At 44.2% G+C, this 22,425-nt stretch overlaps 1 protein-coding gene across 1 annotated transcript in view; it reads right to left on the reverse strand.

Moving 5' to 3' along the window:
• Positions 1-3,400: 3,400 nt before the first annotated feature.
• The window catches only part of LCMT1 (leucine carboxyl methyltransferase 1), a 70,314-nt gene continuing 51,289 nt past the window's right edge, over positions 3,401-22,425 (reverse strand). The window contains exons 6-11 of the mRNA XM_003930213.3: positions 22,061-22,163; positions 16,803-16,923; positions 12,124-12,225; positions 10,511-10,602; positions 6,296-6,393; positions 3,401-3,632 (exon numbers count right to left, since the gene is read on the reverse strand). Coding sequence (XP_003930262.1) covers positions 3,610-3,632; positions 6,296-6,393; positions 10,511-10,602; positions 12,124-12,225; positions 16,803-16,923; positions 22,061-22,163 — 539 coding nt within the window. The 3' untranslated portion in view covers positions 3,401-3,609. The remainder of the gene's footprint in view (positions 3,633-6,295; positions 6,394-10,510; positions 10,603-12,123; positions 12,226-16,802; positions 16,924-22,060; positions 22,164-22,425) is intronic.

Consider the following 22,425-nt stretch of genomic DNA (forward strand, 5'->3'; position numbering starts at 1 on the left):
GAAGTTTTGAAGCCAGGCATTGAATTCGTCTCTCTAGCTATGGAAGTCCTCGATGGCATCCTCTTGCAAGAGAAAGCTGTTCTGCCTACATTGAAAATCTGCTGTTCAGTGTAGCCAGCTTCCATCACCAATGATCTTAGCTAGATCTTCTGGACAACTTGATTCAGCTTCTACATCAGCACTTTATGTTTCACCTTGTACTTCTATATTATGGAGATGGCTTCCTTTTTTTTTTTTTTTTTTTTTTTGTGAGACTTGAGTTTCACTCTTGTTGCCCAGGCTGGAGTGTAGTGGTACAATCTCCACTCACTGCAACCTCCACCTTCCGGGTTTAAGCGTTTCTTCTGCTTCAGCCTCCCGAGTAGCTGGGACTACAGGCATGCGCCACCACACCCAACTAATTTTTGGCCAGGATGGTCTTGATCTCTTCACCTCGTGATCTGCCTGCCTTGGCCTCCCAAAGTGATGGGATTACAGGCGAGTCACCGCATCAGGCCCAGCTTCTTTCTTTCAACCTCAGGAACCAACCTCTGCTAGCTTCTAACTTTTCTTCTGGAGCTTCCTCACCTCTCTCGCCTTTCACAGAACTGAAGAGTTAAGGCTTTGCTCTGGATTAGGCTTTGGCTTAAGGGAAGGTTGTGACTGGTTTGATCTTTTACACAGACCGCTCAAACTTTATCAGTAATAATATAGTAGTTTCACTTTCTTTTCATTCATGTGTTCACTGGAGTCGTACTTTTTCATTTCCTCCAAAAACCTTTCCTTTGCATTTACAACTTGACTGTTTGGCCTAAGAGGTCTAGCTTTCTGCCTATCTTAGCTTTTTTTTTTTTTTTTTTTTTGTTGAGACGGAGTCTCACTCTGTTACCCAGGCTGGAGTACAGTGGTGTGATCTTGGCTCACTGCAACCTCTGCCTCCCAGATTCAAGCAATTCTCCTGTCTCAGCCTCCCGAGTAGCTGGGACTACAGGCATGAGCCACCACACCCAGCTAATTTTTGTATTTTTAGTAGAGACAAGGTTTTGCCATGTTGGCCAGGCTGGTCTCGAACTCCTGACCTCAGGGGATCCACCCACCTTGGCCTCCCAAAGTGCTGGAATTACAGGCATGAGCCACCGCACCCGGCCCTATCTCAGCTTTTGATGTGCCTTCCTTACTAAGCTTAATCATTTCCAGCTTTGATTTAATGTGAAAGGCATGTGACTCTTCTTTTCACATGAGCACGTAGAGGCTGTTGTAGGGTTATTAATTGGCCTAATTTCAATATCAAATTTGGAATAGGACAGATGGGAGGATCACTTGAGCCCAGAAGTCCAAGACCAGTCCTGGCAACACAGGGAGACCCCGTCTCTACAAAGAAATTAAATATAGCCAGGGGTGGTGGTGTGTGCCTGTGGTTCAGTTACTCGGGAGGCTGAAGAAGATCGCTTGAGCCCAAGGAGGTTGAGGCTGCAGAGAGCTATGACTGCACAACCGCGCTCCAGCCTGGGAGACAGGGCAAGACCTTTTCTTAAGACCCTTTCTGACAACAACAAAATGTAAACTTTGTTTCTGCTAATGCTGTACATATACCAAAGTTCCCCCTTTCCCATGGTTTTCTTTTCCAAGATTTCAGTTACCGGAGGTCAGCTGAGGTCCAAAAATAAGTGAGTACAGTTATTTTCTTTTTTTCCAAGACAGAGTCTTGCTGTCATCCAGGTTGGAGTACAATGGCGCAATCTTGGCTCACTGCAATTTATGCCTCCTGGGTTTAAGCAATTCTCCTGCCTCAGCTTCCTGCGTAGCTGGGATGACAGATGCTCACCACCAAGCCCAGCTTTTTTTGTATTTTTAGTAGAGATGGGGTTTCACCATGTTGGCCAGGCTGGTCTCGAATTCCTGACCTCATGATCCACCCACCTTGGCCTCCCAAAGAGCTGGGATTACAGGAGTGAGCCACCAAGCCCAGCCAGTTATTTTCAAAGACCACGTTTACATAACTTTAATATGGTATATGGTTATAATTGTTCTTTTATAAATTGTTGCTATATTCATTTTATCACAGGCATTTATGTATTCGACACATCTCATCAACCAAATGCCACTAGACGTCCATGGCCCACACTCTAGGAGACACTGATTTAAAGATTCTGAATGGTGGAAGAGGGGCTGTTACCTCTCCAGCAGAGTGCTGGGGGCTTCTGCAGTGCCGCCCTGCACATGCAGGTTCAGGCTCACAGCGCCAGTCACATAACTAAAAAGTCCCTGTAGACCTGATGGCCTACCCATCACTCGGGGAGTTCAGCACACAGGTGTGGGACAGGGCTTATGTTTTTGAAATATGAGGTCATCACTCAGGGGCTCTTGGAACATATAAGTGCACTGGCTTCTAGTTGTGGCTATGTTTAAGCTACAAACCTGGTGGTTCAAGAACACCACAGATCAGTCGGCACGGTGGCTCACACCTGTAATCCCAGCACTTTGGGAGGCCGAGGTGGCGGATCACTGGAGATCAGGAGTTCATGACCAGCCTGGCCAACAAGGTGAAACCCCATCTCTACTAAAAATACAAAAATCAGCCAGGTGTGGTGGCGCGCACCTGTAATCCCAGCTACTCGGGAGGCTGAGGCAGAAGCATTGCTTGAATCTGGGAGGTGGAGGTTGCAGTGAGGCAAGATCACGCCACTGCACTCTAGCCTGGACAACAGTTTCTCACACACACACGAACCACCGCAGATCTATTCTCTTACAGCTCTGGAGGTGAGAAATCTGAAATCAATTTCCCTGGGCTAACACTGGCAGCCCGATGTTGGCAGGTGGTTCCAGCTGGAGGCCGAGGGGGCATCTGCTGCTCTTGTGCTAGGCAGCATCTCCCGGTTGCCTCTACTTCTTGTCTTCTGGGCCCCTCCTCCTCTGGCTCTGACACCTCATCTGTCCCTCTAATGAGGACCCCTGTGATCATCTCAGGTCCACCTGGATAACCCAGGACCACCTCTTCATCTCAAACCCCTAATCCTATTTGTAAAGCCCCTTTGCCACAGATGGTAACACACACTCACAGGTTCTGGGGATCAGGACACGGGCACTTTAGGGACCATCCTTCAGCCTGCCACCATGACCCAAGAGGAAGGAGGCAACTAAGCAGGCCACTGTGGCCAGGGCAGAGACAAGAGCCAGAGAAGAGTGCTAGCATCTGGTGGAGGCCAGGGGTAAGGGTGTGAGGCACAACGTCATGTGCCGCAAGGAACAGCACGTGACGGAGTAGATCCTAAAATGGACTCAAGGTCATGGGCCGAGTCTGACTCACAGGGAGTAAGCCAAGGTCAAGGCAGACTTGGGGTCCTTAGCTTTAGCTAACAGAGGTGAACCCTGGCCTGCCCAACCCACGGGGTATAGAATAAGCAGCGGCAGCCGGCAGAGGTGACTGGCAAGTGAGATTTATTTAGACAACGATATGCCAATAGAACGGGAAGAGGAACAGGAACAGGTGCGACCACTGTAGTAACCTAGGCTTCTCAGAGTGTGGGATGAGACCGCGGAGAAGGCCCACTCACCACTCAGGGAGCTCGCAGGTCTCCTTCAGGATGGCGAGTGGCTTCGGCTTCTGGCTCGGCATAAGCCTTCGACGGATTAATAAGTTATTTCCTTCAGCCCTGAGGGGAGAGACACACAAATCCTGTTAGGAGACTCTGGTGGTCAGGAGCAGAGGCTCCTAGAGGACCCCCAGTGACCGGCTCACGGGCACCAGCCACCCCACTGACCACTGCAGCACTGCCTCCCTGTTACATAAAATGAGATTTCACAAGGAAAAAAAGGTTGGGCAAGGTTTGTGTTTATGGGTGGTTTTAAAGGGATTAAACATTGTAACAGTTTATAGACTGTCTAGAGTTAATGCCAAAAGTCTACCCTTTATGTGCTGAACTTTGAGCAAAGGCAGACACAGATCGTCCACCAGCACAGATGAGCACTGTTGTCCCGAAGCAGCCAGGGGTCCGTGGGGACAAAAGAAATCCCTGACATTAAAATGCTCAATATATTGTTCCTTTGTTAGAACTGGAGTTCACTTAGAAGTATTACAAATAACCTACATTTCCAAAAATATGGAAAAATCACATCAATTCAGCCACACATAGTGACATAATACAATTTTATAAAGCCATTACAATTATGCTCATTAAGCATTTTTAGTTGCCAGGGAAAACACTGTTACATTAAGTTGAAAACACCTGAAATCAAAGTTACAGAAATATAAAAATTCAACTCTATTATAAAAACAAACCACACAATATTTAGAAATAGAGGGGAAGGGAAAAATCACAAGAGGTCGTCTCTGAGTGACAGGCATACAGGTGGATTTTCTTTTCTTTGTCATACTTTTTAGAAGCTTTCAAGTTTCCTACTAAGAAGTATTTTTTTATAATTAAGAGGAGGATAATATGAAAATATACCAATAAGTGACTTTTTTTTTTTTTTTAAAGACAGAGTCTTGCTCTGTTGTCCAGGCTGGAGTACAGTTGTGCAGTCTCAGCTCACTGCAACTTCCACCTTCCAGGTTCAAGAGATTCTCCTGCCTCAGTCTCTGAAGTAGCTGGGACTATAGGAATGTGCCACCATGCTCGGCTAAATTTGGTATTTTTAGTGAAGATGAGGTTTCACCATGTTGAACAGGCTGATTTCAAACTCCTGACATCAGGTGATCCACCTGCCTCAGCCTCCCAAAGTGCTGGAATTACAGGCATGAGCCACTGCACCCAGTCTACCAATAAATGACCTTAAATCCAAAACAAATGTGAAGGCCAGGCATGATGGCTCATGCCTGTAATCCCAGCACTTTTAAGAGCCCAGTCAGGCAGATCACTTAAGGTTAGGAGTTCAAGACCAGCCTGGCCAACATGGTGAAACCCCGTCTCTACTAAAAATACAAAAATTAGCCAGGAGTGATGGTGCATGCCTGTAGTCCCAGCTACTTGGGAGGCTGAGGCAGAAGAATCGCTTGAGCCTGAGGTGCAGAGGTTGCAGTGAGCTGAGATCACACCACAGCACTCCAGCAACAGAGCAAGACTCCATCTCAAAACAAACAAACAAAACAAATGTGAAAGGACTGTGTGGGCTGAGCTGCATAGCTAAGGCAAATTTGTGTGGAATGACAAGTCCAAATAGGCCATTGTCGGTCCCGTGCAACCTGGAATTTTCACATAGGGGATAGTCCTTGCCTCTGTCAAGTTGTTTTGGATCAGCTGCCTGCCTGTGATCACATGTCACACGGATGACATCTGTGGGAAGCTTGAAGGGCAGCTATTCCATTAAAGGCCTGAACTAGGATCTAAAGTGGCCTCCGTCAGGCTGGAGAGACACCCAAGGCCTAACCACCTGGAGAAGCAAGCCCAGCAGCGGGCAGCTGAAAAGTAGCTGGACCAGTACCAAGGTAACAAGAAACAGACGGATCCATGCTTGCTCCCCGTGGCCCTACTAGGCCATGGCCAGGGAAGTGCATCTTAACGAGAAGAGGGAAAATTCAGCCTCCAGCTGCATGGGTTTGTAAGTGAGACTTAACGATCTGTGCATTTAACATCTAGTGAACCCGACTGTAAAATGATGAAAAACACAAAACAGTGGTTACTTTTCTGGAGATTTTTACTTTAAACTCTCAAGGTCTTTTACCCTCCAGCTGCAGGAACTCCACAGTAGATCTCTTAAGGGTTGTTTGTTTTGGGCTACATGGCTTATTTAAACAGTTCTCCTGCTTTTCGTGCTATAAAAACACACAAGATATAACAGCAAATTGTCTGGATATGCTCATGGATACAGGTACACAATCCTCTAGCTCTTTCTGGGCCCAAAGTTCCAAACATATCTTTCAGTTTGGGAAGAAGAAAAGTTCTGGTCAGGCACAGCGGCTCATGCCTGTAATCCCAGCACTTTGGAAAGCTGAGGCAAGAGGATTGCTTGAAGCCAGGAGTTCAAGACCAGCCTTAGAGAGACCTCTACAGAAAATCAGCCAGGCTCCTGTAGTGTCAGCTACCCGAGAAGCAAGAAGATGACTTGAGCCCAGGAATTGGAGACTGCAGTGAGCTATGACCGCATCACTGCACTCCAGCCTGGGTAACAGGGCAAGATCTTGTCTCAAGACAAGAAAGAAAGGAGAGAGAGAGGGAGACAGACAGACAGACAGAAAGAAAAGAAAGAAAGGAGAGAGAGAGATAGAGAGAGAGAAGAGAAAAAGAGAAGAAAGAGAGAAAGGAAAAGAAAAGGGAAAGAGAAAAGGAGAAAGAGTTCACTATTTCTAGCTCAAGGCAAGAAAAGCACAATCACGCACCGAGTTCATTTCCTCCTTTGGTTGCCCAGCAAAGGCAGTAATGCTGCATGAGCTGCTCCAGCAACTCCATTTCATCCAGGAATTCAAGTGATTCTATCCTGTGGAAAGAATTAACATGGAACAATGCAAGAAGATCATGGCCCATAGTTATGGATATGAAAAAACGTTCATGATAGATTAAGTGAAAAGAATCAGGCTCTAAAACAATAATTATGATGTGGCTCCATTATATTTTCACTGAAAAGAAGAAAAAATAACAAACAAAGTCAAAACACGAATGACAAATTAGAAACATATCTTTGCAATTCAAGTGAAAAGGGGCTGAGTTCCTTATTATATAAAGAGCTGTTAAAACTTCAGTAAGAAAAACTAGTGGAAACTGGAGAACACAGGCAGAGTAAACTGAAGCAGATTCATAGTGTCAAAAGAGGACACTATGCAAACATTTTTTAAATGGGGTAGGTCCGTATATATGAACATGGAATAACCTCCAAGACATAGCATGGAATTTAAAAAGCAAGTCATGTGCCTAGTACACCACTCTCTATGTAAAAAAAATGTAGAGACAAATTTGTATATGCACAGACTTTTGGAAAATACAGAAGAAACTAGAAATGGTAGTTGTCTTTTGAGAGAGAAGGTAGTCAACCAGTAGTGAGGAAGGTTGTTTTTACTCTATACTACTTTATGCTGGTTTTATAAAAAATTATATGCATGTATGACTTTTCCAAAAAGTCTTTTAAATGTAAACTTTTAAATATACATACACAGGTTGGGTACAGTGGCGCATGCCAGTAATCCCAGGATTTTGAGGAGGCCATGGCAGGTGGATTGCTTGAGGCCAGGAGTTTGAGACCAGCCTGGTCAACATGATGAAACCCCATCTCTACTAAAAATACAAAAATTAGCCTGACATGTCGATGCCCACCTGTAGTCACAGCTATTCAGGAGGTTGAGGCAGGAGAATTGCTTGAACTTGGGAGGCAGAGGTTGTAGTGAAGTGAGATTACACCACTGTATTCCAGCCTGGGTGACAGAGTGAGACTCAGTCTCAAAAAAATAAAAATAAACATATGCATACAGAGAGAAACATGCACAAATATATGGAAACAGCTTTTTTAAAAAGTTTCTGTTGGCCAGGAGCAGTGGCTCATGCCTGTAATGCCAGAGCTTTGGGAGGCCAAGGTGGGAGAATCGCTTGAGGCCCACAGTTTGAAACCAGCCTGGGCAACACAGCAAGACTCCATCTCTATCAAAAAAGAAAAAAAAAAAAAGTTTCTGTCAAAATATGTACACACTATGGAGGAAAAGTCAGGCATTTTCAAAACAGAATAAAACAAGAAACATGATCCATATTCCTACTATTCACAACAGCCATTGCTAACATGACTCTTGCCACATGTCCAGGCCTTGTGTTACATGTGCGCACGTATGCACAGGTGTGCGCACGTATGCACAGGTGTGCGCACATATGCACAGGTGTGAACACATGTGCATATGTTTATGCACGTTTCTGTATTTCTGAATTCATTCCCGTCTTGGTATGCAAGCCTCAGGACCACATCTGAAGAATTACTACACATAACGTAATGTGGTTGTTTCCCAAGTCTTTCTACCAGAAGACATCCAAGGCAGATCTGATACCATGTTCTAGAAAAATCCAGCACCATACTGAAGGTTCCAAGATGGTTATTAACAATTACAGTTATCAGGAGATACTACTAATCTAATTATGAAGCTTTGCACTGTAATGAGTGCTCCCAAGGGCAGGAATGTCTTTTGTCCTATTTTGATCATTGCTGTATCCCTTGTGCTTAGAAAGTACCCGGCACACAGCAGACACTCAGCATTTGTTCAATGAATAGGCTAGTCTTAGACTTCCTATTATACTCCACAGTTTCCCCCAAAAGCAGACACAAACTATGTGGCATTCACAAAGCTGGGAAGGCCGTTCAGCCTGGCATAGACAAAGGCCTTCCAATCTCCTTACCTGCCCCCACTGCTAGGGTTACACACTGCTGTCTACAGAAGGTCCTGGCAATATGAGACAAAGGATGGCCTGGAGACAAGAGACGTTCCTTGTGGTTGATCCTAGTCACGGGCCCCTAAGAGTTGCTAGAGCATCCCCATTTCAGGGGCCAGATCGGGGATGTTCAAATCAGTCATCCTGACATGTAGCAAATGAAAACCAGCCTGTGGAGAAGGATGCTTCCGGAAGAATCCAGGAAGCACTGATCTGATCACGTGGAAATACCACTTTCTCAAACCCTCCAGGCTTTCATTGCTAGTTATTATATACATATTTTGGAAAAACAGTGATACATCTAAATGTTAATAAAAAAAAAAAAGAGCTGAAGTGCGCAGTAGTGCTGTACACAGATGCACGTACCATGATGTTCTCTCTAGTGCTGTTTATAACAGGGAAATTAAAACAAGATGAATAAACAAGACACCACGACTGAATGCCCAGCTATAGACATTTTTAATTACTTAAAAATTATCAACATACTATATCCACATATCAATATAAATACTATGTACCTTTCTTTTTTTTTTTCTTTTTTTTTTTTTGAGACAGAGTTTTGCTCTTATTGCCCAGGCTGGCGTGCAATGGTGCAATTTCAGCTCACTGCAACCTCTGTCTCCCAGGTTTAAGTGACTCTTCTGCCTCAACCTCCCAAGTAGCTGGAATTACAGGTACCCCCCCACCACGCCCAGCTAATTTTTGTATTTTTAGTAGAAAAAGAGTTTCACCATGTTGGCCAGGGCTGGTCTTGAACTCCTAACCTCAGGTGACTCACCTGCCTTGGACTGCCAAAGTGCTGGGATTACAGGCATGAGCCACCACACCCAGCCCTATGTACCCTTAAATGGGATATAGCAACCCTTAATATTTTGATATGTAAAAGTACATACAATCTATTGCAGGCATCCCAAACTTTTTACACAGGGGGCCAGTTCACTGTCCCTCAGACCGTTGGAGGGCCGCCGCATACTGTGCTCCTCTCACTGACCACCAATGAAAGAGGTGCCCCTTCCTGAAGCGCGGCGGGGGACCGGATAAATGGCCTCAGGGGGCCGCATGCGGACCACGGGCCGTAGTTTGGGGACGCCTGATCTATTGTTTTCAAAAAGGATGGTGGTTTACAGACCAGTATGTGTAGTATGAATCCATAGATTCAAAAAATAGAAATCTATGTATCAATAAATATCTATCTATGAAAAGAATATTTCCCAATATGATAAGAATTGCTACCTCCCAAGTGTGACTACAGAGCGGGCAACTACTTTTATACTTCATGCACTTTACAATGCTTGAGGAACTTTGTAGAACAAGAAGCACAGATTTCCTTTATAATGGGGAGAAAAGTCCATTTAAAAATCTGCCAGCCCCTTATGCGTCCTTGAGCAATGTCATTTTCCTCCATCTCCAAAGCAGGGATTATGTCAAATTTCCACTGCCAAGCTTGCTCTGGGAGTTTTCCAGGTGTAATTGCTTGTTGTGACTAAAATAATCAGTTTGGGCATAAGCCCTATCTCAGCTAATAGTTAATGAGTGACTTTCAAGCTGCTATCAGTATTTAACTTGTTTCAAAATAGGTCTAGTTGGGTGTTTTTTTTTTTTTTTTTTTTTTTTTGAGTCTTGTTCTGTTGCCCATGCTGGAATGTAGTGGCGAAAACTCAGCTCACTGCAACCTCCACTTCCTGGATTCAAGCAATCCTCCTGCCTCAGCCTCCCTAGTAGCTGGGATTATAGGCATGCACCACCACACTCAGCTAGTTTTTATATTTTTATTTATTTGAGATGGAGTTTCGCCCTGTTGCCCTGGCTAGAGTGAAGAGGCGCGATCTCGGCTCACTGAACCTCCGTCCTCACAACCTGGGTTCAAGCGATTCCCCTTCTCATCTTCCCGAGTAGATGGGATTATAGGCATCCGCCACCATGCCCAGCTAAGTTTCGTATTTTTAGTAGAGATGGGGTTTCACCATGTTGGCCAGGCTGGTCTTGAACTCCTGACCTCAAGTGATCTGCCCACCTATGCCTCCCAAAGTGCTGGGATTACCGACATGAGCCACCATGCCTGGTCTTTTTTTTTTTTTTTTTTAAATAAAATCTTCACATATTGTTCTGTTTTTCTGCATTAAAGAATACAGGCAATCATGCCTTGAGTTCACAATGAATGACCATCAAGCTGATGCTCACCAACCCCATACCTGCTCACTTCAGCTCGAGGTAACCTGCTGTACAACTCCATCATGTCGACGGCCGATGCTGTTTCCCACCCATTCGACAGGAGCCGTTCTTTCTAAAATGTGCAATGAAGAGAAATGGAGAACTAGAAAACTACCAGGCACTGGCGTACAAATCCGAGACACTGTTTTAACGAGACAAGGTCTCACTCTGTTGCCCAAGCTGAAGTACGGTGGTGTGACCATAGCTCCCTGCAGCCTTGACGTCCTGGGCTCTAGCGACCCTCTCACTTCAGCCTCCCAAGGTGCTGGGATCAGAAGTGTGAGCCAGTGCGCCTGGCACCAAGATGCTCTTACACACACCAGACCTCCTCTGAGATGACTCCTTTCTCAAAAGTGCATCCTGGCCCCTAATATCTTCTTTTTACTTTCCAACTTTCCATGCTGAACAAGCATTGTCATAATGGAGGGAAGCTCACTAAAGTACTTCTAAAGAGAAATGAAGGGAGAACTTTTCTATGAAAGACAATTTTTTAAAGCATTCTAATGGTTATGTGACAAGGGACATGTAAAAATGAACCTATTTATTTATTCATTTATTGAGATGGAGGCTCACTCTGTTGCCCAGGCTGGAGCACAAAAGCGTGATTTTGGCTTACTGCAACCTCCATCTTTCAGGTTCAAGCAAATCTACTGCCTCAGTCTCCCGAGTAGCTGGGATTATAGAAGTGCACGCCTGGCTAATTTTTGTATTTTTAGTAGAGATGGGGTTTCACCACGTCAGCCAGGCTGGTCTCTTAACTCCTGAACTCAGGTGATCTGCCTGCCTCAGCATCCCAAAGTGCTGGGATTATAGGCATGAGTCACTGCCTGCACTCACCCCAAAAAAATGAACCTGTTTATATGGGGGGAGGGGTGGGAGGTGTTTCAAGCAAAAATAAATGACTCTTTTAAAGGGAGAGGGCACTACTATAGAGTCAAAGAGATTTAAGGGACATATCAATCCTCTACAAAGTGTGGACAATGTTTAAATCCTGATTCAAACACATTAGCTATAAAAAAAAAAAGGTTTTTGAAACAACTGGTGAAATTGAACACGGACTGGGCATTAAATGCTACAAAGGAGTTGTCAACTTGTGAGGTATGATCGGTGAAATGGTATTATCATCATTCTCGGAGAAGAAAGTCCTTATTGGTGGGTGATTCACATGAATATTTAGGGGTGAAATCATATGCTGTCTGGGATTTGCCTGAAAATATTCCACCATCAACAAAAAAAATTGTGGGGGGAATACAGGAAATAATACTGTTAAAATAAGACATATTGAAGTTAGGTGATGGGAGGTGTGTGTTTATTTTCCCATTCCCTCTACCTTTATGTTTGATTGAAAATTTGCATAATACAAAGTCAAAATAATAGGGTGTAGGAAATGTAAATGTGTATTTTCTACACCAAGATGGCAAAGCAGGACTTGGTCTTCCCAGCCTCATGAACTAGCGGCCCACATGGAGGCTCAGAAGCCTATGTTGGCAGGCACTGAACAGGGCTTCTCCATGATCACATCTGCAAAGAAAGACGTTTATATATCTTGGTGGACTAAGGGTCTAAATGGAGGTCCCAGTCCCTGCTCTCTGACCTGTGACTCTAACGACTTGCAGGTCTCCACGCCCGCCAGGTCACACTGTCGTCGCCGCAGGTTTTCAATCATGATCTGCCCAAACCGATCACCCATGTTCACCTAGGAGGGAAAGAGAAGGTAAGATATACTCTTAAGGGTTTCTTAAATAGGCAAAACAAAACATCATCATCCTATTTTTAAGCAGCTGAGGCTGACGTTTCATGAGGCACACCCAGCAAGGTAAAGGACTGAGGGTCAGGCAACAGCATGATGCTGATGGGAGCATAATATTGGGTAGCCCTTGAAGGGCAACTGGGCAAGATACACCTGTTTTAAATGCTCAATCTGTGATCCACCAATTCCACCAAACGCAATCTACGCTACACGTGCATGCTAACATGCAAGAATGTTTATCACAGCATTAGGTATAATAAGAAGAATCTAGAAATAAATTCTGGCATGTTTGTATAATGAAATATATATAGTTGCCGGGCACAGTGGCTCACACCTGTAATCCCAGTACTTTGGGAGGCCGAGTTGGGCATATCATGAGGTTAGGAGATCGAGACCATCCTGGCTAACATGGTGAAACCCCGCCTCTACTAAAAAGACAAAAAAATTAGCCAGGCATGGTGACACACACCTGTAGTCCCAGCTACTCGGGAAGCTGAGGCAGGAGAACTGCTTGAATCTGAAAGGTGGAGGGTGCAGTGAGCCAAGATCACGCCACTGCACTCTAGCCTGGGCGACAGAGCAAACCTCTGTCTCAAAATAAATACACACACACACACACACACACACACACACACACAGCCATGAAAACAGAAAAGGAAGACAGATATAGACATGAAATGACCTCTAGGGTAAACTCTTAAAAAGCGAAGTATAGAGGAATATGGATAGTATGAGCCTATCTGTCTTCAAGGAAAAAAAGAATCTCTCCCTATGTACACAGAAAAATCCTGGGCTGGGCGCAGTAGCTCGTGCCTGTAATCCCAGCACTTTGGGAGGCCGAGGCAGGGGATCACCTGAGGTTAGGAGTTTGAGACCAGCCTGACCAACATGGGAAAACCCATCTCTACTGAAACTATATAATTAGCCAGGCATGGTGGCACCTGTCTGTAATCCCAGCTACTCGGGAGGCTAAGGCAGGAGAATCACTTGAACCTGGGAAGCAGAGGTTGCAGTGAGCCAAGATGGCACCATTGCACCCCAGCCTGGGCAATAAGAGTGAAACTCCGTCTCAAAAAAAAGAAAAATTCTGGAATGTGGCAGCCTTGCTTCCAGTTTAGAGGACCAAGGTCTGGGGTAGGAGAGAGATTTACTTTTCCTTGTCTACCCTGTTGTATTTTTAATTTTTGTACCCTGCATATGGTATTACTTTTTGAATTACAAAAACTAATCTAAAAAACCCAAAATTAATCTACATATGAAAAAGGCCAGGAAAATTATTAGTGTATACCATTGTAGCATATACACTATTACTTTTTCATATACAGAGTATTAAAAATTCACCAATTTAGGCCAAGGTGGTGGCCATCACTATAATCCCAGCACTTTGGGAGGCCAAGGTAGGCGGATCACTTAAGGTCAGGAGTTCAAGACTAGCCTGGCCAACATGGTGAAACCCCATCTCTACTAAAAATACAAAAATCAGCTGGGTATAGTGATTATACCTGTAATCCCAGCTACTCGGAAGGCTGAGGCAGGAGAATTGCTTGAACCCAGGAGGTGGAGGTTGCAGTGAGCCGAGATCGTGACACTACACTCCAGCCTGGGTGACAGAGTGAGATTCTGTCTCAAAAAAAAAATTTTTTTATCACTTTAACAATATGGAAAATAATTTTTGGAGTGCATACGACAGTACTGCCAGACAAGAACCAATACTATTTCGGTGGAGAGACAGGTATGTGGCACTAATGACCACATGGCGCATATTCATTCCAGATAGAAAGTGTTTGTCAGCAATATTCCATTATTTTATTGCCTGGGTTTGAATTTTCGCTTGACTTTTAGGAGCTTTGATGCTGTGTATAAACTACGTAACTCTGTGCCTCAGTCTCCCCTTACCTACAAAATTAGAATAGTAGTAGTATCTACATTGTGGCTTGTTGTGATAATTAAATAATAGGCTGGGCGAGGTGACTCACACCTATAATCCCAACACTGTGGAAGGCTGAGGTGGGTGGATCACTTGAGGTCAGGAGTTCAAGACCGGCCTGGCCAACATGGTGAAACCCTGTCTCTACTGAAAATACACAATTAGCTGGGCATGGTGGCACACGCCTGTAATCCCAGTTACTCAGGAGGCTGAGGCAGGAGAATCACTTGAACCTGAGAGGTGGAGGTTGCAGTGAGCCAAGATCATGCCACTGCCCTCCAGCCTGGGTGACAGAGTGAGATTCCATCTCAAAAAGTAAATACATAAATATAGAAGTTAATGTATGTCAAGCTCATAGAATAGTCCCTGCTATATAGTAAGCAAAATCTAAGAATTTGCTACCATTGCTTTAGGATTATTATTGAAATTATCATCCATGTAGTTTGGTTATTTTTTTTTTTTTTTTTTTTAAAGAGATGGAGTCTTGCTTGGTCACCCAGGCTGGAGTATAGTGGCACAATCTTGGCTCACTGCAACCTCCGCTTTCTGGGTTCTAGCAATTCTCCTGCCTCAGCCTCCTGAGTAGCTGGAATTACAGGGACATGCTGCCACACTCAGCTAATTTTTTGTATTTTTAGTAGAGGCATGGTTTCACTGTGTTGCCCAGGCTGGTCTCAAACTCCTGAGCTCAGGCAATCCACCTGCCTCGGCCTCCCAAAGTGCTAGGATTATAAGCATGAGCCACATGCCTGGTCTGTCATCTTAAAGTACTAATTCAAAAACAAGTTAAGCATGGTGGCTGATACCTGTAGTCTCAGTGCTTTGGGAGACTGGGGTGGGAGAACTGCTTGAGGCCAGGAGTCTGAGACCAGCCTGGACACCATAGTGAGACCCCATCTCTACCAAAAAAAAAAATTATCTGAGAGTGATGGTATGCACCTATAGTCCCAGATATTAGGGAGAGTGAGGTGGGAGGATCACTTGAGCCTGGGAGCTCAAGACTGCAGTAAGCTATGATGGCACCACTGCACTCCAGTCTCAGCAAAAGAACAAAACGTTGTCTCTAAAAAAAAAAAGAAAACAATGTAAGGCATGTGAGGAATTAACACATGGTTGTAAGGGTACTGACCATTTTGTGTCTGTTAGGAAATCACTGAATTAAGTTAAATGTTCATTATTCACCAGATGAGGGTGGCGGGTGGGGACTGAACCAGTTTAGGGACAGCTATGGACAACATTTTGAAAACTGGCACATTCCCAGGCTTACTCCAAAGTGACAAGATCTCTGGTCAGAATTCACTGAATCCACTGTCTCTCACATGATGTTGAATAAAGACTTGTTCAACAAAAGAATACACAACTAAGCAAAGTGAATGAAGCAGCACAAATTCAAAACATGGAAGCATGGATGGTAGAATTTGTTTTTCCCCAGATGTGGTTATTCTGAAAGCAAAGATGGGTCCCCAGGACTTATTCACATCAAAAGACAAGACCAGTGAGGCCTTTTGCTTCCATTACAGCCACCCATCAAGATGGAAGACAGAGTCTAAGGAGCGCTCCCAATCAAAGAGAGGGAAGGATGTAAAATCAACCAATCGAGAACCATCTGCACGGGAACCTGGGCAGGAAGGGACCTGGAGAGGAGGTTGAGAGACCAAGGGCTAGCCCTAGATCTGTCCATAATTACGTGAGACTGGGTAAGTCCCCTTACTGCTCTTATGTGTGATAAAATAAAAAAGGAGATTTAAAATAATAAAATTGACCAGCCAGGCAATATGACGAAACCCTGTCTGTACAAAAAAAATTTTAAATTAGCTTGGCATGGTGGTGTGCACCTGTGATCCTGGTTACTTGGGAGGGTGACGTGGGAGGATCACCTGAGCCGCAGGAGGTCGAGGCTGTAGTAAGCTATGATACTCACCACTGTACTCCAGCCCAGGTGATACAGTAAGACCCTATCTCAAACAAACAAATAAATAAAAAGTCATAAACAATAAAAATAGCACATATCAGTGCTTATTATGTGATAAGCCACTGACCAGCAATCTGGAGAGTGGGCATATTTCTTTTTCTTTTTTAAAAAATCCTACATTTCCAACTTTTTTGAAAAAGTTCTGGCAGCTCTAGGCTCACATGCCTACATGATAACAACAGGCTATAAATGGGCAGTGGCCACTCTTAATGAGATGGGACGTGGGTGCTCCAGTTCAGTTGCCAAACCCCACACTATTACCCCTGGCTGACCTCCACTGGCACCACCTGCCTGTCCCTGATGGCATCTGGGTTGCTACCCCGAAATGCTGGTAGCCAAAATCCCCTTCCTCACGTTCAATGACTCCATAGTACATGTAATGATAAAAATAAGATCTTGAAAAACTTTTGTAAAGGCTAAGATAGAAGTTGCAATAACTCTGGCTGAAAGTCTGCAAGAGGTCAAGAGGTCAGGAGTACTGATTGCTAGTGATGAATAAAGGAGCTATGTGAGAGGCTGGAGGCAGAAGGAAAAGGCTAAGGAAGGTTATCCTAAGAGTGCTGGGATGGGGAAGCCACCACTGGGGTCTTGTACAGAATCCAATTCTCCCGTGCTTCCTTTTACCTGTTCGTAGTTTATGAACATGGCCACCTCAAAACTGTTGGCTGCCCACTTTAGGAGGTTTGCAGACTGCTCTGGAGTCATGTAAACCAGCACACATTCAGCTATCAGGAGTGTTGGCAATCTTAAGAGAAGAAAAAAAGGCACATAAATTTGTTATCATCAAGTCAGGCCCCTCTAATTGTACACATGTTGCAGTACTGGTGGGGCAGTCCATGCTCCAGGGAGATAAGAAGGCCTGAGCAAGCACAGCCCCAGTCAGGGCAGGAATACATGTGGACCACCATCACAACCCAAGCTTTCTACTGTGAAAAGGTGAGCAGTAAGCAGTGAGCAGTGATTTGTGTGGCTATGAAAACATGTTCAGTGTGTGTGGTAGACTGTAAAAGTGGCTACAAGTTCTCCCCTGCTATGCACTTACATCCATGCCAATCTAACACTGTAGCTTCTCCCATTTGAGAGGTGTTTATTCTTCTACCCCTGGAATCTGGGTAGTCATGAAACTTTTGTTTTGGTCAACAGGACAGCAACAAAATCATGATGCAAGCAGAAGCTTGAAAGTCACATGCACATCAGTGCTTGCTCCCTTGCTGCATTTGGAAACCTGAAACCACTATGTGAAGGAATCCAAGCTAGCTTGCTATAGGAGGAGACGACCAGTGGAAGAGACGAAGGCATCCCAACTGACAGCCAGCCAGACCATAGCTGGCCTGCTCACTGTCCACATGATTAAACTACTTCAGGATATAAGCTAAACCTCACGCCAAGCAGAACCATTCAGCTAAGCCCAGTCTAAACTGCAGAAGAACATCCAGCTAAGCCCAGCCCAAACTGCAGAAGAACATCCAGCTAAGCCAGCCCAAACTACAGAATAACATCCAGCTAAGCCCAGCCCAAACTGCACAAGAACATCCAGCTACGCCCAGTCCAAACTGCAGAAAACATCCAGCTAAGCCAGTCCAAACTACAGAACATCCAGCTAAGCCCAGTCCAAACTGCAGAAGAACATCCAGCTAAGCCAGCTCAAACTACAGAAGAACATCCCGCTAAGCTCAGCCCAAACTACAGAAGAACATCCAGCTACGCCCAGTCCAAACTGCAGAAGAACATCCAGCTAAACCCAGCCCAAACGGCAGAAGAACAGCCAGCTGAGCCCAGCCCAAACTGCAGAAAAGCAGCCAGCCAAGCCCAGCCCAAACTGCAGAAAAGCATCCAGCTAAGCCCAGTCCAAACTACAGAAGAACATCCAGCTATGCTCAGCCCAAAACGCCAACTCATAGCATCCTGAGCAACTAAATATTCTGTGAGTTGTTTTAAACCACTGAATTTGAGGTTATCTGTTATACAACAAAAGCTGACTGATATGATGTAGAAATACTGACATTCATTTAATAGTGCCCAATTCTTCTTCCTTTAGAGACAGGGTATTGCTCTGTCACCCAGCTGGAGTGCAGTGACGCAATCACAGCTTACTGTAACCCTGACCTCCTGGCCTCAAGTGATCTTCCTGCCCCAGCCTCCCAAGTAGCTAGGACTACAGGCATGTTCCACTATGCTCAGCTAATTTTTAAAAACTTTTTACAGAAATGGAGTCTTACTACTTTGCCTAGGCTAATTCTCCTCATATAAACTTTTGCCATCAAGAATTGAACATAGGGCAAAGCATGATGGCTCATGTTTGTAATCCCAGCACTTTGGGAGGCCAAGGTGGATAGATCACTTAAGGTCAGGAGTTTGAGACCAGCCTGGCCAACGTGGAGAAATCCCATCTGTTCTAAGAACACAGAAATTAAATTATTCAGACGTGGTGGCAGGCACCTGTATTCCCAGCTCCTCAGGAGACTGAGACAGGAGAATTGCTTGAACCTGGGAGGTGGACATTGCAGTGTGCCGAGATCGTGCCACTGCACTCCAGCCTGGGTGACAGAGTGAGACTCCATCTCAAAAAAAAAAAAAAACAAAAATAAAAACACAGAAATTAGGTGGGCATGGTGGCATGCACCTGTAGTCCCAACTACTCGAAGGTTTCAGCCTCCTGAGAATTGCTTGAACCTGGGAGGCAGAGGTTGCAGTAAGCCGTGATCATGCCACCACATTCCAGCCTAGGTAACAGAGTGAGATCCTGTCTCAAAAAAAAAAAAAAAAACTGAACACAACTTGAATAATCTTCAAGAAATTACATTATTGGTATATACACTCTGATTCACCAGACCCAAAGCAATCAACACACTATGAAATAGGAGAACCAACAAACTCCTTAAAAAGTATCTAAGGCCAGGCACAGTGGCTCATGCCTGTAATCCCAGCACTTTGGGAGGCTAAGGCGGGAGGAGCACGAGGTCAGGAGATCAAGACCATCTTGGCCAACAGGGTGAAACCCCAGCTCTACTAAAAAATACAAAAATTAGCTGGGCGTGGTGGCGCGTGCCTGTAGTTCCAGCTACTTGGGAGGCTGAGGCAGGAGAATTGCTTGAACCCAGGAGGCGGCGGTTGCAGTGAGCCGAGATCATGTCACTGCACTCCAGCCTGGTGCCTGGCAACAGAGCAAGACTGTCTCAAAAAAAAAAACAAGAAATATCTAAAAGCTTAATTTTTTTAAAAGGAACTTTGGCAGTTCACAAGTTATGTGCAAGTGAACTCTATGCAACTCATGTGCACTCTCCTTTTTTGGCCTGCTTGAACTCCTCTTTCCTTTATCCCAAAATTCAAGGTGGGGGAACCAATATTCTTGACTCTCCTTGACCCAACTAGTCTGGAACAGGGTCAATGCTGACAGGACTGGTGAAGCTTGAAGAAATGCTTCTCCTTTGTCTACAACTCGACTGGTTTTTCCCAATTCACTTACTCCTCATTCTCAGACTCCTTTACTGAGGCCTCTTCTCCCTTCCTGCCCCCTAAATATTGATGTTCCTCATGGCTGGCTGTGATTTTTCCCAAAAGGCCAATGGGTGGTTTTCATCTGTTTTTACTGGCAGGAGATCTTAGAAAAAATAAATTGTGTGACATCAAGTGCTCAACAAGAAACTGGTTGAAAACAACGTGGTATATCCTAAGAATCTCGATTATTTGCTAAACGAGTGAAGACTAATAAACACATGAATGATTATATGTGTACAATACACATATATCTTCGATTCTTTTTTTTTTTTTTTTTTTTTTTGAGACAGAGTCTCACTCTGTTGCCAGCCTGGAGTGCAGTGGTGCGATCTTGGCTCACTGCAACCTCCTCCTCCTGGGTGGTATAAGCCACCGCACCCAGCCAATTCTTTTAAAAGTTCCAAAACTGGCTGGGTGCGGTGGCTCACACCTGTAATTCCAGCACTTTGGGAGGCCAAGGCAGGCAGATTGCTTGAGCTCAGGAGCTCATAACCAGCCTGGGCAATAAGGTGAAATCTTGTCTCTATAAAAATTAGCTGGGTGTGGTGGTGCACACCTGTGGTCCCCGCTACTCAGAAGGCTGAGGTGGAAGGATCACTTGGGCCTGTGATTCATGCTTCAGTGAGCACAGATCACATCACTGCACTCCAGCCTGGGTGACAGAGTAAGAACCCTGTCTCCAAAAAAAAAAAAAAAAAAAAAAAAAAGGTTCCAAAATTATATGCATAGCATAATCACATTTTAAACAAAAACATATATTTACAAATTTGGGGATAAAATTTTAAGGTGGTTCTCTCTAAGTACTGTGATTAAGAATTATTTCTATCTTCTCTTTGAGGAACCATCAAAATCATCAACAATTAAAATTACAGAAATGAATACCATTTCTCAGAGATTTGATAGTTATCAATATCCTCAACTGCTAACACTTAAAACTGGGTTCTATTATTCTATTCGCATTCACATTTTTCTTTTTTTTGAGATGGAGTCTCACTGTTGTCCAGGCTGGAGTGCAATGTCATGATCTCAGCTCAGTGCAATCTAGTCCTCCTGGGTTCAAGTGATTCTCCTGCCTTGGCCTCCCAAGTTACTGGGATTACAGCTGCCCACCACCATGCCCAGCTGATTTTTTGCATTTTTAGTAAAGACGGGGCTTCACCATGCTGGCCAGGCTGGTCTTGATCTGCTGACCTCAGGTGATCTTCCCACGATGGCCTCCCAAAGTGCTGGGATTACAGGCATGAGCCACCATGCCCATCCTATTACTTACATTTTTCAGAAGAGGGAACAGATGCAGAGAGGTGAAGCGAGTTATCCAAGGTCATGGTCTAGCAGATGTTCCTGTCAGAAATCAAACCTGTGCAGCTGAACTAAGTTCCCAGACTCATGAACTACAGTGAACATTTTCCTGATGCACACATGCAAGATCTTCTCAAGCGGCCACCCACAAAAGTGCGACTGCTATATCATATGGTACACACACTTTTAATGTTACTAGATTATTTCAGATTGCTTCTCACAATCACCTACCAAGATCACTTCCACCAGTGGTGTATCATTCCCTATCCCCCACATCCTTGCCAATACTTGATATTGTCCCCTATTACATTTTTGCCAACTTGGTGAGAGTAAAATAGAATTTCATCTGATTATCACTGATGCCCAATACCTGTTTCATAGGATATTCAGTTTCTTCTTTGAGCTGCCTGGTCATCTATCCTTTGCCCATTTTTCTTTTTTTCAAATAGTAGTTGTTCTTCATATATCCTGGATGCTAATCTTTTCTTTATATATTACAAATATGTATCTATCCATACAATTATCATCTCTCAAACTTTCATATGAAATTAGGCACTAGTATTTCAAGTAACACAGATGATTCTGATGTGGAAACATATTTAAAGAACAGTGCTGCTTAAAAATTTTCAGAAAACGACACCAGGTGTGGTGGCTCACGCCTGTAATCCCAGCACTTTGAGAGGTCAAGATGGGCAGATTACCTGAGGTCAGGAGTTTGAGACCAGCCTGACCAACATGAAGAAACCCCATCTCTATTAAAAATACAATTATTAGCTGGGAATGGTGGTGCACGCCTGTAATCCCAGCTACTCTGGAGCCTGAGGCAAGAGAATCGCTTGAACCTAGGAGGCAGAGTTTGTGGTGAGCCAAGATCGCACCATAGCACTCCAGCCTGGGCAACGAAAGTGAAACTTCGTCTCAAAAAAGAAAAAAAGACATTTCAGAAAACTTAATAGCAATGAAATAAAACTTACTGAATAAAAAATGGAACATGGGTATCATGCTGTACTTCAGGCTGGCCCTATCTCATAATTAGCATGAAATCACAAAAGCAAAAGAAGTTTTTTGTAAAAAAAAAATCTCACTGTGTATTCATGTTACATTTCTTTAGTTTCTCTTCCAGTTGAGACAGGTCTCGGAGATCTGCTCCAATAACGGCATATCTCTTTGAATCCAGTATGTGTCCATCTGCAAATGCAATCAGAGGCTATAATTTCAATGAAAATGTCTTTTCCAAAGTTACGGTAGCTTTACGGTTTTTCCCTACTATAAAAATACATGCATCGTTAAAAAAAAAAAAAAAAGGTTAAAAGGAAGGTAAAAATTAACCATAATCATATCTTCCAAAGGTAACTATTCATCTTTTGGTGTGTAACATTCCAGCGTTTTGTCCTACATGCTTAAGTTAGTGTACACAACAAAATACATTCTCCCCCTCATGTACATGGCA

This window comes from Saimiri boliviensis, chromosome 12 (assembly GCF_048565385.1).
Source record: "Saimiri boliviensis isolate mSaiBol1 chromosome 12, mSaiBol1.pri, whole genome shotgun sequence".
In the NCBI taxonomy this organism is placed as follows: Eukaryota; Metazoa; Chordata; class Mammalia; order Primates; family Cebidae; genus Saimiri; species Saimiri boliviensis.